The 17,448-nt window shown below is 37.0% G+C and overlaps 1 protein-coding gene across 1 annotated transcript in view; it reads left to right on the top strand.

Moving 5' to 3' along the window:
* The window catches only part of LOC131063256 (DNA replication ATP-dependent helicase/nuclease JHS1), a 187,860-nt gene that overhangs the window by 85,077 nt on the left and 85,335 nt on the right, over positions 1 to 17,448 (top strand). Inside the window, exons 14-17 of the mRNA XM_057997044.2 lie at positions 907 to 962; positions 1,104 to 1,161; positions 1,592 to 1,702; positions 1,811 to 1,867. Of these exons, the coding sequence (XP_057853027.2) occupies positions 907 to 962; positions 1,104 to 1,161; positions 1,592 to 1,702; positions 1,811 to 1,867 (282 nt within the window). The remainder of the gene's footprint in view (positions 1 to 906; positions 963 to 1,103; positions 1,162 to 1,591; positions 1,703 to 1,810; positions 1,868 to 17,448) is intronic.

Below are 17,448 nucleotides of genomic sequence, written 5' to 3'. Positions count from 1 at the left end.
TTTGAGATTTTGTTTAGCATATAATACAATTTGATTTGCACTGATTGATTGCATCTTGCCTACTTTAATAAATATTGACTGCATTTTGTATATATGAGTATGTTAAACAATGTCATGTTGAGTCTCAGTTTTTAGTGGAATATCAAAATATCCTTGAACCATAGTTTTGAAAAATTCATATTTCGAGGACTTTGTGCATGTGCTATTCATTAATTGCATGTGTAATGAAGTATGCTCTTGCTAGTGCTCCTAAGGTGTGTGTGAAGTCAAGAAAAATAAAAAAACAAGAAAAATGAAAAAGGATAATAACATAAAGATTCAAAGGAAAATGAAACCTTTTACCTTGTTTGCTCCTTTCTTTTCAAATTGAACTAGAAGAAGAGTTGCACTCAATACTCTCTTGATTTGCTCCTTTGATGTATGGAATGTGGTTGCTTATGAAACTAGCAGCATGATAGTAGGATTGAAATGACGAGAGATTAAATGGATAGCATAAAGATAGGATGAAAATGGATAAAATAGAAAATACAGCAGCATAACCATAGGATTAGAGAAGATTCCTTAAATGGGATGAGAGGGGTGATGGAGGAAATGGATTTAAATTAGTTAATTTGGAAAATAGTATAATGTGTCACAAGTTGACATAAGGTGGTGTTAGGAGGATGAATGATTACGTGATGTGTCGAAAGGTGATGTCTAGGTGTTTTTAGAAGCATTGTAAGGGCATTGTCAATTTTAGGTGTCTGCAGTCTACAAAGGTTATTTTAAATTAAGTATAAGAATATAATTACATCATACTGGCCTGTCAAATGCTCCTTTATCCATCTTTTCCTTTTGAAAATTGAAAGCTTCATTCAGGCTATTTTATAACTAATGCAAATGGTATTTCACTCTGAAATTAATCAGGCTGCTATGGAACATCGTGCACAAGTGATCTTGTACACTCTTCTCATGTCTGACAGGTACAAGTGTTATTTCTTCAGTAAAGCTTACTAGTGAACACATGATATGAAAAAACTTAAGAAAGAGAAACATACGAAGTAGCGGAGTTATTTTCTATGTCATATATGACAAATTTGAAATGTGCTCTAGTCCTTTTGCAGGTATATGCAAGATATTGGTTCTGGCCTCCTTTACTATCTGCATACAAATCAAACACAGGTGGGCTTTGGTGCTTTGACATTTGAGGTGGTTATTGTCAATTCTATTGTGTTTCTAATAGAACAACAAAGTGGTTTTTGTCATGACAATCTAGAACTGTGATGCTATAATGCCAAATTTCAAACATTCTCTTCTCCTCACAACTCTTCCATTATCCTGGTGGTATCACTTACTATATGATGGGATCCTTTCATGTATATACAATAGGTGTGATATCTTTGTACAAGTTTAGAGACAACATCTCTTCATTGCATATTTGCACTTGAGTCCAATGTTGGAAAAGTGAGGCTGACTTGAGAGGGCTCCTTATTGTGATTGTTCTGGTGTTTCACATTAAAGGTTTTTCCTTAATAGTACTAGTATTCATATCATTTTCTTGTTTTGGCATGTCAGACTCTCATTATAATGATACTATTATGTTTTCCTGTAGGGAGTGGCCGTTCAGCATGCAGATCTCATTGGTCTTATGATGCGGAGGAATGACCATGCATCCAATCTATTAGCAGCATCATCAACACAGTTGTTGCCTCCAATGCTAAAGGTTCAACATTTTGGGCATTATGAATTATAAATGAGCAATTCTGAAAATGCCTTTTTTGAGGGCTTATTATGTAGTTGTGCTGATAGTATGGCAACTCTGGCTGTGCAGAGCTATAGCATGTGTCAAGGTTGTCGGCATCTTGATGCATGTACTGTTTATCATAAGGTAAACAAATTAATTAGTTGTGTTTTTGTCATTTTTATCGCTGAAATAGGACTGACAAGTGTACACACTGCAAAATACTTATGTATCTTTGTGCAACTTATTTAAATTATGTAAGTTCCTTGTCTTATTCAAAATATAGAGTTTTCACAAAGATGTATTGCCCCTAGCTGAAATTTTTATAATATATGCAATTTTTTAAAATTTGTGCAAGCAGAAATACATATAGAATACAAGACGTAGATGTCAAAATCCAATGGTTAAATGCTGATCAGCAATATTAATAGCAGCAATAAATTTAAGAAACCTTAATTTACCAAAATATCATGAATATTGCAGCATATCTGACAGTAAATAATATTGATATAAATATGGAAACCTTCATATTCGAAACATAATCAATGATTACAGCAGTTCTGAACTATAATGCCTTATATAATCATGACAAAAGTTGTAAATAGCAAACAAACTTGTGTAACAGTAGCAAATGATGCAACTTTTATATTTTCAAATCCTGTAATTGAATTAACAGCAATCTGGCACTTACAAATACTGACGTGAATAGCAAATACACCTTGTGACAGCAGCAACAAACCCTTACAAATATTATTCAGTGATACACAGATTATTATTGATCATAAATACTGAAATAAATACTTATCACAATAAATTGTAAACTTTTAGCACAAAATTGATCCTTGGATGGAATTCACTTGGATAAGAGGGTTTTCGTCCTCCAATCCCAAATGAAAACTAAGAGGGTTTTGTCCTCCAAATTCTCCTACACTAAGGCTTTTCATCCTTGGATAAGAAGACGAACACAAGGTTTTACAAAGACATGGATGATTACAAAGGCATGGATGATCCCGTTGATTGATTCACTTTCCCTTCATAAATTCCCTTTGGGTCTCATTAAATTTGGATTTCTTTTACCCTCCTAAAATTACCTCCAAAAGTGTTTAAAAATATATTTAAATTAAATATTACATGAAGCCTTATTATGCCTCATTTAGACAACCACTTTATTAAGAGGACAATATTTAAGTTGTCCTTATAAAATAAAGTTATAGGGTGGAACATAAATTATTATAATTAAATAATTCCCTTAATTACATTGCTTTGAAAAGGGGACATGACATGCCAGCTGAATTTTATTGTTAGGTAACCGTAATATAAATTGGAAATTGACGGGCCTAGTTTTTATGTTGTCTTTATACAAAAATATATCTTCAATGATTGCATATAACTAAGATTTTAGAGGTGAAAATAATGCACTTTAGCATTTGAGATATGCTTCTATTGAATATTTTTAGATCTTAATTATCAAATGTCCTAATATGCGTAGGACAAGAACACTCTAAAGACTTGGTTTTGATTTGGTGAATTAGTAATGAACAGTCTAGGGTACATGGATTTAATCCATGTCAATGGGTAATTTATCCAATATAGGATATACATTGGTTGTCAGAGGCTAATTGATTTGTTGTCTTAATTTTTGAATTTTCAAAAATTGACAACCCCTATAAATTTTTGCCCAAATTTAGTAGTTTTCGTCTCTAAGGTGCGTTTTACGAGGTTCAAAAGCTCATATTTGTTTGTGTCTAGTTGTTAGCAAGTGTTTTTGCCGTCTTAGTCTAGGTTTTGGTTGGTTTTTGTCTTCTTTTTTCCTCCTTTTTGTGCAAATTCGGGTTTCAAGATTGTCACTGCAAGTAGGAACTTTTGAATGTCTTTACAAGTAAATGCACTTTACTTGTAATCGGGTCTCTAGGACCCGATTACAAGCTAGTTCATTGTTTTAGAAAAAATACATACTTGCTATCGAATGTTTAAGACCCGATTACAAGTATATGCTTGCTAAAGAAAAATAAAGTGCATTTTCCCTCACTTGTAGTTGGTTTTTTGTAATCCGATTACAAGTTCATTTTATAAAAGCAAAGTGAAATGTTATTTTTGTTCACTTGCATCGAACCTTATGAAACCTGATTTGCTCTCCGTTTTTGCTCTTTCATTTTAGCGTCTTCCAAGGGAGCCTCATTAAGGCGTTTTTGATTTGCAATACGAGTCTTCTTCGTTGCTTGTTTATTAAGCCCGTCTGTGAAGATTTACAATTGTTTCATCTTCCTCTTTGGCATTGTGTAAGGTTTTAGGTGAGTTTTTCTTCATCTCTTTGGGGTCTCGTTTGAGGTAAGTCTTTTGGTTTCCTTGTTTTCTTCTTTTCTTTGTTTTTCCTTTTCATGATGTTGTAGAGATGCGTGTCTTTCTCTTGTGCTCTCCCATTTGTCTCCCGCTTTATTTTCGCTTGCATTTGAGCTCGCATTTTCCAGTTGCCAAGTGCATTTTGTCTGAGCTTTTCCCTTGGCGGTCTTATTGCAAATATCTTTTCCTTTCCAGGTTCGTTCTTTGCACTATTCGAATGCAAGCTGCCATTTTAAGTGAGCATTTCATTATGTGCACACTTGCAATCGGGTCTCAAAAGCTCGATTGCAAGTTTGTGCTTTTCTTGCAATTTTTGTCAGCTTGCAATCAGGCCTTTGAGAGTCGATTGCAAGTATATCATTCACTTTCTTTATTGCAAGTTTATCCTTGTTACTCTTTTGCACTTGTAATCAAGGATGACGGTGGTAAAACTCGATTATACCCAAACGACTTTGCATTTGCTTTTACTTGTGTTGTCCTCATTTTTGTTTCCAAAAATGAAGGACCACTACGGTGAAATTTTTATGAAAAAATGAAAAAATTTACTCTATGGCACGCTTCCCGAGGCATAATTTCGACTAATCCTTGGACTGGCTTAATCCTCAGTTCATTCTCGAACTACGTTTCGAATTTCGTCCAATTTTGGGTTCGTTTGCTATGCCTTTCCTTCAATTTCGGGTTTTAAAACTCAGACTACAGGTGGAGAATTTTCTTCAAACTGCAAGTTTTAATGACATTCATTGTTTTGGTCTTTGTAGGGGAATTTTTGACCAATTACATGTGCACTTTTATTTCAAATATGTTACTTGTAATTTGTTTTAAATTTCCCCTTTGTTGTTTTTATATTTTTTATTGTTTTTTGGTCATTTTTAGTTAAAATAGGGATTTTTTGGCTCAACTGCAATAAACTTGCAGTTTGTTCAAAAAACCCCTACTTTAATGGTTTTCACATGTAATAGGGATTTTAAATCCCCATTACATATGTGCAAGTGTTTCTAACTTGTTGTAGGGATTTTATTTCCCTTTTACAAGTATTTTAAACTTGCAGTTTGCTTCAAAAAACCCGATTTTGGCATGTAAATGAAAAAAGTAAAAAAAATAAAACTTGTCATTTGGTTCAAAAAACCCGAATTTGCCTTGTAAGTGAAAAAGTGAAAAATAAAACTTGTCATTTGGTTCAAAAAACCCGATTTTGGCCTAGTGAGTGAAAAAGTGCATTTTAGAACTTGTTATTTGTTCTAAAAAACCCGATTTTCATTCCCTTATGCATTTCGAACTTGTCTTTTGCTCCAAAAAACCCGAAATGCAAGGAAAAAACGATTTTTGACCATTTCAAGGCAAATTTTGTGGAGAAATTGTTGGAGGAAGGAGGCGTTTTGGTTTGCATCCTATTTTCATGCATTCTTGGACATCTTTCACGCCATTTGGAGGATACATTTGCTGGTTTTTTGTCCTAAATCAGCAACCACGTTTTTCTTTAATGCCACATTTTGAGGGATTAAATCTTCAACAAACTGCAAACTCCTAAATCGTTTTGCCCTTTCTCACCTAGGCGTGGAGTTTGGGAGGAGTTTTAAGCCATTTAATGATGCCCTCCAATATGCAACAAGTGCCACGTTTTTTTCCTCCACGTGAATCATTATGGCTGCATTTTAGAAGTGTTGAATGGCACGCATCTTCAAGGACATGGATCGTTTTAGCTTGAAGTACCAAGGCGTTGAGGTTTAAGAAGCATTCAAGCATTTTCCATGACATTTTGCTCTTGCTTGGTGCCACGTTTTTCCATATAAGACATTTTTGCAAAAAAAACGTGATAAGGGTTTGACATTCCGGATTGCTCCTTTTCACCGGTTTTGCTTCTTCATTTCAAGAATTGTTGCATTATTGGAGAAGCATTTTGCATTTTTAAGAAAGGTATGTTCTCCTTCCTTTCTTCTCTTCATTTTATTATTTTCTTGTTTTCTTTATTTTTCGTTATTAGTTACATTTTTGGCATGTGATGTTCTTCCCCCAAAAAAATTTGGTTTTTGTGAAAGAAATCTTCCCCTTGATATGCAATTGTTGAATTGCATTGTTCTTCTCAAAATTCCCTCTTAACTTGTATTCGGGATTTTTTAATCTCGATTACAAGTTTGCTGGAAATTCTTGTTCTTCCCCTACGGTTAAGGAACTTAATCATTTTTGGTTAAAATTCCAAGCTTGAAAAGTGTGAAATACCCCTCCCTTTCAAATTCGGGTTTTAAAAACCGGATTACATGTTGAAAAGTTCTTCCCATTTTCATGAAAATGGCTTTCCCGAATATTCCCATTTCTATCCATTCATGTTCCCCATATCCGTACTTTCCATTTCCATCATTTCCCGCAAGTCAAAATCTCATTTTTCGTCCATTTCTCCATTTTCGAATTTACAAGTGTACTTGTATTCGGGTTTTAAAACCCCGATTGCATATATGTCCTTTCCAACTTGTATACTTGCGAAAATTTTCCCAAGATCCGAAATTGGTCAAAAGTCAAGATTTTCCCATTTCTCCATATCTCCCCTCTTCCTCTCACAAAACCGTAAAATTCAGAGATCAAAGTTTTACCCATTTAAAGAAGGAAGAATGATATTTGCAGCTGATTATGATGTTGCCTTAACTCTTTTAAGTCTTCATCACAGCATTCCAGGTTCACAATCAATGTCAGATTTGCCGGCATCGCCAACTCCAAAGAAAATGAAATACAAATATGACAAATACCAGAATGAGGTTGCACCTTCCCAGGTTTCTTCTCCTTTGGATCGCATCAGGGACATAGAAATAGGGCACGTTGATATGGCAGAATTCATCAATAGGGTAGAAGATCCACAGGATAACAACTTGCAGCAGCTGTTGGACAGCCATAGCCATCATGCATCTTCTTTCCCAGTGGCTGCCCTAGAACTTGAGTTTGTTCTTGCATGCGCCCATCATTTTGACAAAGAGTCAAGAGTCATCAAAAATGATGATGGTGAAGCTATAATTCGTCTTGATGCGGATACAGTCGAGAAGGTCTTCAAAATACCTCCTGCACCTGTTTATATGGAAATCACCAAAGAAAGTGCAGCAGAGTATTATGTGAAAAGGGAAAAAGATTGCAAGCGACACATCAATAGGTGGATCCAAGAGCCACGTCCTTCCTTCTCAAGATGGGCAAAGTTGTACCGTTGTGATTTCAAGTGGGAGATAGGAGACACCATCACTCTTCTCAGCAGAATGTTGGGCCTTGAGCACTCCAATGTCTTTGAGCCATGGATGTATCAATTCATTATGTTCACACGGCAGTCGCATCACATTTCATGGGGTGAAATCATCAGCGATGCTTTGTGCGAACAACTTGCAGCAGTTCCTTCCACTATGACCTTCTTCATGAATTCTTATCTGGTATATTTAGCAGCGTCACTTAGACACTTTCCGGGTCTTTCTACCAAGGGTGATCGCTCGCTTATACCAGTTTGGGAATATTATGACCAGTTGCCATTGAAACCTAGCAGACTGCATTTCAGAAGAGTCCAAGATGCATTCTTTGGATATTTCATGTGTCAGTTTGACGTGGATCTCAGAAACAAAAGAGTATCAGATGAGGCATGGGTCAAGGTGTCTGAGTATGGGTGTTTATTCCTACAATTTCCCACCTTCACTTATATGAGGATTGGATGCTATGATGGACAGCCATACATGCTTCCAAGATACCCAACCGATAAGATAATTCTTATGGAGTTGGGAAGACAGATCATGGCTGTTTATACTTTTCAGTCTGCTAGACACAAGGTTGGAATGGGGATCTCTACCACAAACCCATTGAAAATTGGTCGATACTCCCTTGTCACATCTGTGAAGGCTAAGGCCATGGAGGCTGAATTGCAGGAAATCAAGCTTAAGAGGTTCAAACCTAGAGCTGATTTTGATTATAGAGGTATGAAGGAGAAGATCAAGAAATCCTTTGTGCATGTTCATCGCATTGAAGACATCTGGGTAGATCTCCGCACGGAAGCCGAAGTTCTGAAGATGGATTACTGCAGGCTCACTGTTGAGCAAATTGTTGACTTGAACTTGGCGGATATCCCACAAGGGATGATCGATGACGGGCATATACTTGATCCTGAATACATTTCATGAAGGGTTGAGGAAGCTCCACTTCCTTTGATCCAATGGTCACACAGGGAGTGCGTCTCCATCCTTGACAGATTTCAGCCTATCTTGGCCAACACTAACGCATGGCTGAAAAGTAATGCTGTTAGACTTATCAAAATCAAGGTTGGTAAAGAAGATGATTCTACAGGGCCTCTTGGACGGAAGTCTGAGATTCAGATTGATAACAAAGAGGGTGCTTCATCTTCAGGCACAAGGATCAAGTTACGAGTTAGTCGTGCAGTAGTGCTTCCTCCTGAGGAGATGACTACTCGTGGGAAGGAGAAATCACGGTTCCATGTTCGGGTGATCGATCTGGATAATCCAGAAGAGGGGCAGCAATCTGACGATGCACCTAAGTCTCCAGTTTCAGACTCGCCTCACGAAGTCATTCCTCCAATTTCCATTGAGACGCCTCTTTCTCCTCCTGATTTGCTCATAGATGAGTCTCCTCAGAATGCAGTTCCCATTTCAGCATATGAGCCTTCTCCTGATCGACAACGAGAAAGTGTGTTGAAAGTTCCTGAAGATAATCCCACTTGCATTCAGTTATCAGAAATTGATACTTCCACTTCTGGTTTTGAAGAATTCATGAGGCAATCTTCATGTCCATTGGTAACTGAGTGAACCGTGGTCGCTATTCAAACAGATATTCCTCCCAGGGTGACCACGGTAATTCAAACAGAAACTGCTTCTCCTTTGCCTACGGCTACTACTGGAAGTGAGTTGATGACTTTGCCTCCATGGCTTAGTTCTTTCACCCCGAAAAGAAAGAAGCAAGAGATCTCACCTGATGCCTTTGACTACCAGCAACTCAAACAGTCCAGATCCAAAGTTGCTAAGAAGGCAAAGACTATCTCTAGGGTAACTGTTGATAGCTGAAATTGTGGAACCTATTGCAGATAAACCACTTGATGAAATGTCAGCTGCTGATTATAAGGTTACAAGGGTAGAATTGGGCAAGCAAACACATGAGGTCATTAAACATGATGCTTAGTTTTCTGTTGCTTCACTAGTGCAAAGGTGTGACGATCTTCTTGCAAAGAAAGACAAGCTAGAAGAAGAAAACCGACAGCTCATGGCAGCCATTCATAAAATCACAAAACCTGTTGTTGAAGGGAGTAACTCCATAGGTTCTTCTGGTTCCCAAGAATCGATTCGTGGAGTGGAAAGGGCTGCTCAGAAAGTACAAGCATTGGATTCCTGGGTTGATCAGCTTCATGATCAATGTATACAAGTGGTAAAAGACATTTTTCAAATAATGTCTAAGTTGGAAACCATTAAGGAGAAACTGGATCAGACTTCTAACACTTTCAAAAAGAATTTGGAAAGTGTTGAGAAAAGTCTGGCAATCTGGCGTACCATGCCCCAACAACAGCTGAGTATTTTGCAGGAGCACGCCATCATCTCTTCCAGGGTTATGTACTTGGAATTTGAGGAACTCATGGAAAACAAGACCCTTGTTCTTAAATCCCTCATTGAGGAGATCAGTGATGCAAGGAGATTCCAGGATGAAGTCTATCAAGGTATTGCCTCACATTGTGAAAGGGCCTCTTGCAATATAGTAAGTCAGGATGGAGAGCTGATTCCAGAAGAAGAGGTTCTTGCTGATTTACAGATGAGGATTCATAATAAATGGAGGAGCGAACAATTCTCGGCAGCTTCAATTCAAGCATTGATGAAACACCAAGCCTTTTTGCACGAGATCCAGTCTATCCTGGATAAAGACAATTCTGCGCTCCTCCGCTGTCACGACACTATTGTGAAGACTATGGTTGTTGCTAAGAACACCCATGAACCGAATCCCGAGGAACTACAAGCAAGCATCCGGAAATTTCAAAGATTCGTGTCTTCACAAAATGCAACTTAAGTGTTTTTCAACACTTAGTTGAATTTTCCCTCTTTTGTAATCTTTAGTTGGAATTTTGTTTTGACAAGTTACATGTAAAAGTAATTTTTGTAAAATGCAAGTTACACATTACTTGCACTTTTGTAATTACATGTAAGGCAACTACAAGTTGTGTCCGATTAGGACTGTAGTTGGAATAAGTCTTAGTTAGTTAGAGTAACTCTTAGTTAATTAATGAAGTCTCAGTTATTTATTAAATGAGTCTTGGTGGTTGAGAGAATCTCTCAAGTTAGTTAGGATCCTCCCACCTTTTTCTCAAGGCTCCTCTTCTATAAATACTTGAGAGGTCCATTGTAATTATATCTTTTGGAAAGCAAGCAAAAACTCTGCCAAATTTACAGCAAGAAATCTTTGAGCTTATGTATGTGGATTGAAAGTTTTTTGAAGAATAAGAAAGAAGGATTACTCAAGTTTTGAGTCTTTGACCTACATGTTTGAGTTTGAATCTTTTTATATCTTCTATGCAAAGTGTTTCTAAAGGAGCTTAGTCCAATCTGATTTGAAGTCTTTGAGCTGCAAGTAGAGAAGATTAATTAAAATAGGAAAATCTCTAGAAGGAGCAGCAAGTCTTTGAGCTTGCGTCTATTCTTGAGGAAAATTACTATTTGATAAGAAATAGCAGCAAGTCTTTGAGCTTGCATTAGTTCTTGTCTTTGTGTTAAAAGAATAAATTATTCCAGTCTTTGAGCTGTTGTCTTTTATTCGTTGTAAAATTTAGTATAGCAAAGGGTAGATAGGACTTCCAATAGTCAAGTCTTTGAGCTTAATATTGCTGTCCCGTCCCGAAGGAAGTGACGGAAGTCTTTGCGCTTTCAGGAAACTTCATTTCCTTTCTCTCATTTCACTTGAAAGTAGTTACTGTTGTTCATATTCAATCGCTATCCTTTTTTGTGAAGAGAAAAGGATATTGTCTTTCTTGAAGAAAGAAGAAAGATTGCTGTCCCATCCCATTTTATTTTCCAAGTTGTAGTTAGATAGGGGGAGCCTTCCCTTAATTAGGAGAGTTTTTACTCGTGTGCTGTGGTTGAAACCACAATTTTGTATATTTCCCCAAGTGTACAAAATTTTCAACCAACAACTTGCAATCGGGCCGTGAAGACTCAACTGCAAGTTTGCATCTATCATTCAAAACACACTTGCATTCGGGTCTCCAACACCCGATTGCAAGTGTAAATATCGGGTTTTTTCCTTTTATGCCCCACCGTTTTCTTATTGCAAGCTCATCCTTGCTACTCATTTGCTATCACTTTCACTTGCATTCAGGTCTCCAAGACCTGATTGCAAGCTTACGCCTATCATGAAAGACTTGCTTACTTGCTAAACAAAGAGAGCAGAGTAAACAGACATGCTGACTCAGATTATATCTTGTGGAAAATCGTTTCGGGTAAAAAACCACGGTATAAAAAAATTTCATTAATAACTATGGGCAACAACCCATTTACAAAACAAGAGCTCCAACTCCATTTAGCAGAGGCACCAACCTCAACCAGCAAAGGCACCAACCTGGAATAACAGAGGCACCAACCTCCAAACTTTAGAGTTTGAAAACCAAAGAGACTTGGAGAATACAAAACTTAATCTACTCTTCATCAGTTTCTCTTATCAGATTACTTTGGATTGAGAAATAACTTTATGACAACATCATAAAACTGCATGTGATGAAGATCGCCAATTTGTTTCACATTGAATTCGTATGGTCACTCTGAAATTACATTCTCCAAGAGACATTCAAGACTCATTCAGTGTATATATATATATAACTGAAAAAGAATAATCTTCTATATCCACAGTGACATAAATAGCCTGATTAGCTGCATACCTCATTTCAATGACATATACACACTAAAGTTATGCAGCCTTTGTACACCTCATATTCACCGGAATCAAAATGCTACATACACCATATCAACCCTCACATTTTTAATTAATTCACACCAATCTTAGTAGAGCATAGTTATCTTCACAACCAGTATCCCCAAAATAAAAAACGGCTCAGATTTTTTTTTAATCCGATGCACAGAAGACTGCCGTATATATTTTTTTTAAATTACGCACACTTCTCTTTTTCTGAGCACAACCACCTTAGAAAAAAAAAACTTTACACCCATAAAATATACGTTTTATGAAAACTGCGATAATCTGTATTGAGTCCTCTTCTAATGATAACAGATGTCAATCTTTTGTTTGGCAACCTGGAGGAATAACAATTGATGGTTTTAGTAAAGAACAAAAAAAGGCTCAGAAACATTACAAAACCACCCGAAAATCTGAAGCCGTCAGGATATTTTAAATCTGTATCTTCAAAGCTAAAAAAAAAGGACAGCACCAGTTTTAAAGCGAACTCTTAGAACCAACTCATAAAAACTTTGAACCGATACCAACTTCAAAATCCCTTATCGAATACGCAACACATACAGGTTTATTTTTTACTACACAAACAACACTTCATGATTTCGCACTCTCCAATTAAATCACATCTTTTTTATAAAAAAACGATATCCTCTCTTATTGATGCATCAAACTATCCAAAAAACAATACGACATGGGATAGACATTGCCAGACTACCAAAAAAAACGTATCATCTTCACACCTTCAAAAAATATATTCGACCAGATATCCTCTCTTATTGATGCATCAAACAATCCACAAAACAATACGACATTGGATAGACATTGCCAGACTACCAAAAAAAACGTATCATCTTCACACCTTCAAAAAATATATTCGACCAGAGAACTGCTACAACTACAGGCAAACAGGCTTTGATTTGAGCTGACAAGCTTGGCCTTCCAACTAAAAAATCAGAACGTTGATAACCTGAAGCAAAATGAAAACTCTAGCAGCCATGTTTTTAATACTGTCGAAATCACCCTGAACATATATAAAAAACGGCTCCTCATCACAAAACAACTTTATCGAATATCCTTCAGACAAATACAAAAACAACTCCAAAAAAATGTTAGTATGCTTTAGACGTGATTCAATTGCATAGCTCAGAAAAAAAACAAAAGATATAATCACTAGGCAGAGAATTAAGTCTTCAGAAAAGACACTTTCAGCAATAAAAACACAGAACATTCCTCTCAATCCGAGAAAATTAAAAACACCTGGCAAATTAGTAACACCTTAAATCCATTAAAGGAGACCAACGTTGACATCAATGACAAAAACAATTAACAGTTGTCCAATCTCGCATTCATCATTTCCTTTTTTTTTTAAGTTAGCTACTATCCACTTGCATTCCATCCCTTGAGATCCGAAATTCTCTCCTTGTCACTATCAATGTATTGTCCATAATGCACATAGTTCAAGTTTGTCCACTCGTTTTCCCTTTGTCCATGATAAATATCATGATAAGGTCAGATATTAGGCATTATTTTCCAAGTTCTTTCTTTCAAGAAGGTGTCATGGATTCTCCAATAGCCTATGATGATGTCTTAACTCTTTGGTGTTTTCATCCTAGTCTTACAGATTCTTGCTCGATGATAGAAGAACCAATATTTGCTTCCAACAAGAAGATGAAGTACAAATACAATAAGTACCAGAATGAGATTTCTCCTTCTCAAGTGAGCTCTCTTGTTGATGAAATCAAAGACACGGAGATTGGGCATGTTGATATGTCCAAGTTCCTTGGGAGCGCAGAAGGGTCACCAAGTCATAGCATGCAATTGCTCTTGAATAGTCATATTCACTTGGTTTCCACTTTCCCAGTGGCTGCCTTGGAACCAGAATTTGTCCTCGCTTGTGCTGCTGATTTTGACAAGAGATCTAGAACGATCAAAGATGATGATGGCAATATTATTATCAGATTGGATGTGTAAACCATAATTAAAATCTTCAAGGTTCCTGCTGCCCCAGTATATGCAGACATTACCATGAAGGGTGCTCTTGATCACTACAACCAGAAAAGATCAGATTGCTTAAGGCATATCAATTCCAAGTTGCTTAAGACTCCTAGGACCTGTTTCTCTCGATGGCCCAAATTGTACCGTTCTGATTTCATTGAAGAAATCAGTGACATGATCACACTTCTGAGCAGGATAATGGGGTTGAAACAATCTAATGAATTTGAGATTTGGATGTATATATACATTGTGGTCATGAGAAAAGCCCAGTCTCATATCTTTAGTGGTGAAGTGATCAGTGACAACCTATGTGAACAGCTCTAACAAGTTCCAACCACTCTCACTTTCTACATGAATTTCTACTTGGTGTACATAGCAGCATCACTAAGACAATTTCCAGGTCTTTCTACCAAAGGTGACAGGTTGTTGGTACCAGTATGGAAATACTATGATCAACTCACTTTGAGACCTAGTAGGATTCACTACAGGAGAGTGCAGGATGCCTTCTTTGGCCATTTCATGTGTTTGTTCGATAAGACACTTAAGAACAAAAGAGTGTCGGAGGCAGCCTGCAAGAAAGTGAATGAGTATGGATGCCTGTTCCTTCAGTGCCCAACTTTCACTTACATGAGAGAGTTGGATGCTTTGAAGGTCATCCATATATGCTTCCTAGATATCCTATTGATAGGATCATCCTCATGGAGTTGGGTAGGCAGTTGATGACACTTCATGCAGTCCAGTTAGCTCAACATAAGTTAGGGATTAATATATCCTTGTATAATCCATTGCTTATTGGCCAATATTCTTTGACAACTTTAGCAAGAGCCAAGGCAATGGAGACAAAACTTCAGGAAGTCAAAGTGAAGAAGTTCAACGCGAGAAAAGATTTTGAGTATCGAGGAATGAAAGATAAAATCAAGAGAGCCTTCACGCATGTTTATCGCCTTGAGGATATCTAGGTTGATCTTCGTATAGAGGAAGACATAAGGTTGATGGATTACAATAGGTTTACCTTGGAGAAAATTGTAGCTCTGGATCTAACTAAGATTCCAGAAGGTATGGTAGATGTTGGGTAAACACTTGACCAGAGTATATTGAACAAAGGGTCACTGAGCCTCCTCTTCCATTTGTCCAATGGTCATAGAAGAAATATACCTCAATCTTTGATAGATTTCAGCCCATCCTTTCCAACACCAATGCTTGGCTGGAAAGCAATAATGTTAAAACCATAAAGATTAAGGTTGGGGTAGAAAATGATTCAACATGACCAGTTGGGTGTAAGTCTGAGGTGAGAGTCAAGTCCAAAGAGGGTGCTTCCTCCTTCGATACTAGAATCAAGCTAAGAGTTAGTAGGGCTCTGCTTATTCCTCTAGAAGAGGTATCGCTGAAAGGAAAAGAGAAGCCTCAAGTTCAAATTCAGGTCATAGACCCTGAGGATGAACCACAAGGGGAGAATGCTCCAGAATCTCCTACTACTTTAATTGAAGATTCTCCTCATATGGCCATTCCTCAATTGTCTTTGGATGTCCCTATGTCTCCAATAGACACAAATGTGGATTCTTTTTCTACGATTCACATTGATCTTGTTGTGCCAAGTGTATCTACATGTACCATTGTGTCATCATCAACAGTATATATATCTGCAAATGCTCCACATGATAACTTGGAGAATGTTTTTGATGCAAATCCTTCATATCCTGTTCTATCCAGCATGTCACTTCCTAAGATTGATACCTCTGCTGTAAGCTTTGATAGGTTCATGACTCAAGCTGGCTATAATTTGCTATCTGGGCAAACACTTGTCGCTGTCTAGACCGAGGCTTCCCCTAGAATAACAATTGTGGCACAGGCAAAGCCTGTTTCTACACAAAATGCAGTCGCTGTTACTGAGGTAAGCTCATCAGATTTACCCCCATGGTTGAGCTCAATCACTCCTAAGAGGAAGAAGCATGGGATTTCTCCTGATGTGTTTTCAACAGCTTAGAAAATCCAAGCCAAAGGCTGCTAACAAAGCCAAAACAGTTTCACGAGCGGTTGTGGACAGTAATAAGATGAAGTATGTAGAAGTGGCAGAACCTCTTTTTGATGAGCCATAAGGGGAAATGCAACTTTCTGATTACAGGTTCACGAGAGTGGAACTTGGAAAGCAGATACATGATGGAATAATGCATGATGCTCATGACTCAGTAGCATCATTAGTTCAAAGTTATGATGAGCTCCTAGCAAAGAAGGATAAGCTCAAGGAGGACCACACACAACTCATTTCAGTGATCTAAAAGATCACTAAATCTTTAGAAAAGGTTGATCCCTTGAGTTCTCTACTTCCGAGGAATCAATCAAAGAAGTTGGAAAAGCTTCTCAAAAGGCCAAACTTATTGATTCTTAGGTAAATCAATTGGTGGTTTGGAGTATTCAAGTGGTGAAGAAAGCCTTGCTGGTGTTGGGCAATGTAAGGGCAGCGAAGATAAAAATAAACCAGACTATAGAAGCTTTTAAGCAAAGTTTGGAATCTACAGAATGAAATTTGAAAATTTGGCATAAAATGGATCAAGTGAAGTTGGAAATCCTGTGCAACAACACTGTGATACCAAACATAGAAAGGTATATTGAGTTTGAAGAGCTTATGATCAATAGGTCATTAGTTGTCAAGTACTTAATTAAAGATATTGAAGTTGCTGTTGAAATGAGTACTGAAGTAGAGCAGGATATTATCTCCAATTTTGAGAAAATGTCTTACAAGATGGTAAGTCAAGATGAAGAGTTGCTTCCTGAGAATGTGATACTTTCTGAGTTGGTATCAAATCTTCATCAGGAGCTTGAATTTGAGCAATTTACTGTGACTTCAATCAATAGACTTGTGAATTGCCAAGTTTTCCTTAATAAGATGCAGATTGTTCTTGAAGAGCATAGAGTAGTAACAGTGAGATACTTCGATGTCATCGTCAAAATTGTTGCTGTTGCAAGGAATACAATAGGTCCAAATCCCGATGAATTGCAAGAATCAATTAGCAAGTTTCAACTTTCATGCTTTCATTGCCAGGAATAGAGAAGATCAGGAAGTGTCTCCTGACACTTAAATCTTGTTTTTGTTTTATGCATTTTGCTTTTGACAAATTACATGTAGTATCAAAACTTGTAATTATAGGTAGTCTCATTATTTGTAATCTTGTAACTTGTAATTACATGGAAACAAATTACAAGCTGTAAGACAATAAGACTGTAAGTTGGAATAAGTCATAGTTAGTTATAGTTGGTTGTGGAAAAAGTCTTAGTTAGTTGGACTTCTCCCACTTTTTGGTCTAAGCCCCTCTCCTATATATATTGGAGGGTGCTCTTTATAATTTTTTTTTTTGACAAGCAAGAAAACTTTGTAGAAATTTACAGCGATAAATTTTATGTGTTTTACACTTGTAAATTGAATTCTCAAGCAATACAAAGAAGGCATTTGAGTTTCAGACTTTGTGTTGAGGTCTTGTTAATATATC

The sequence above is a fragment of the Cryptomeria japonica genome, chromosome 9 (assembly GCF_030272615.1).
Source record: "Cryptomeria japonica chromosome 9, Sugi_1.0, whole genome shotgun sequence".
NCBI classification, from domain to species: Eukaryota; Viridiplantae; Streptophyta; class Pinopsida; order Cupressales; family Cupressaceae; genus Cryptomeria; species Cryptomeria japonica.
Note: the sequence above shows the minus strand (reverse complement) of the source record. Positions and strands in the feature narration are given on the sequence as shown.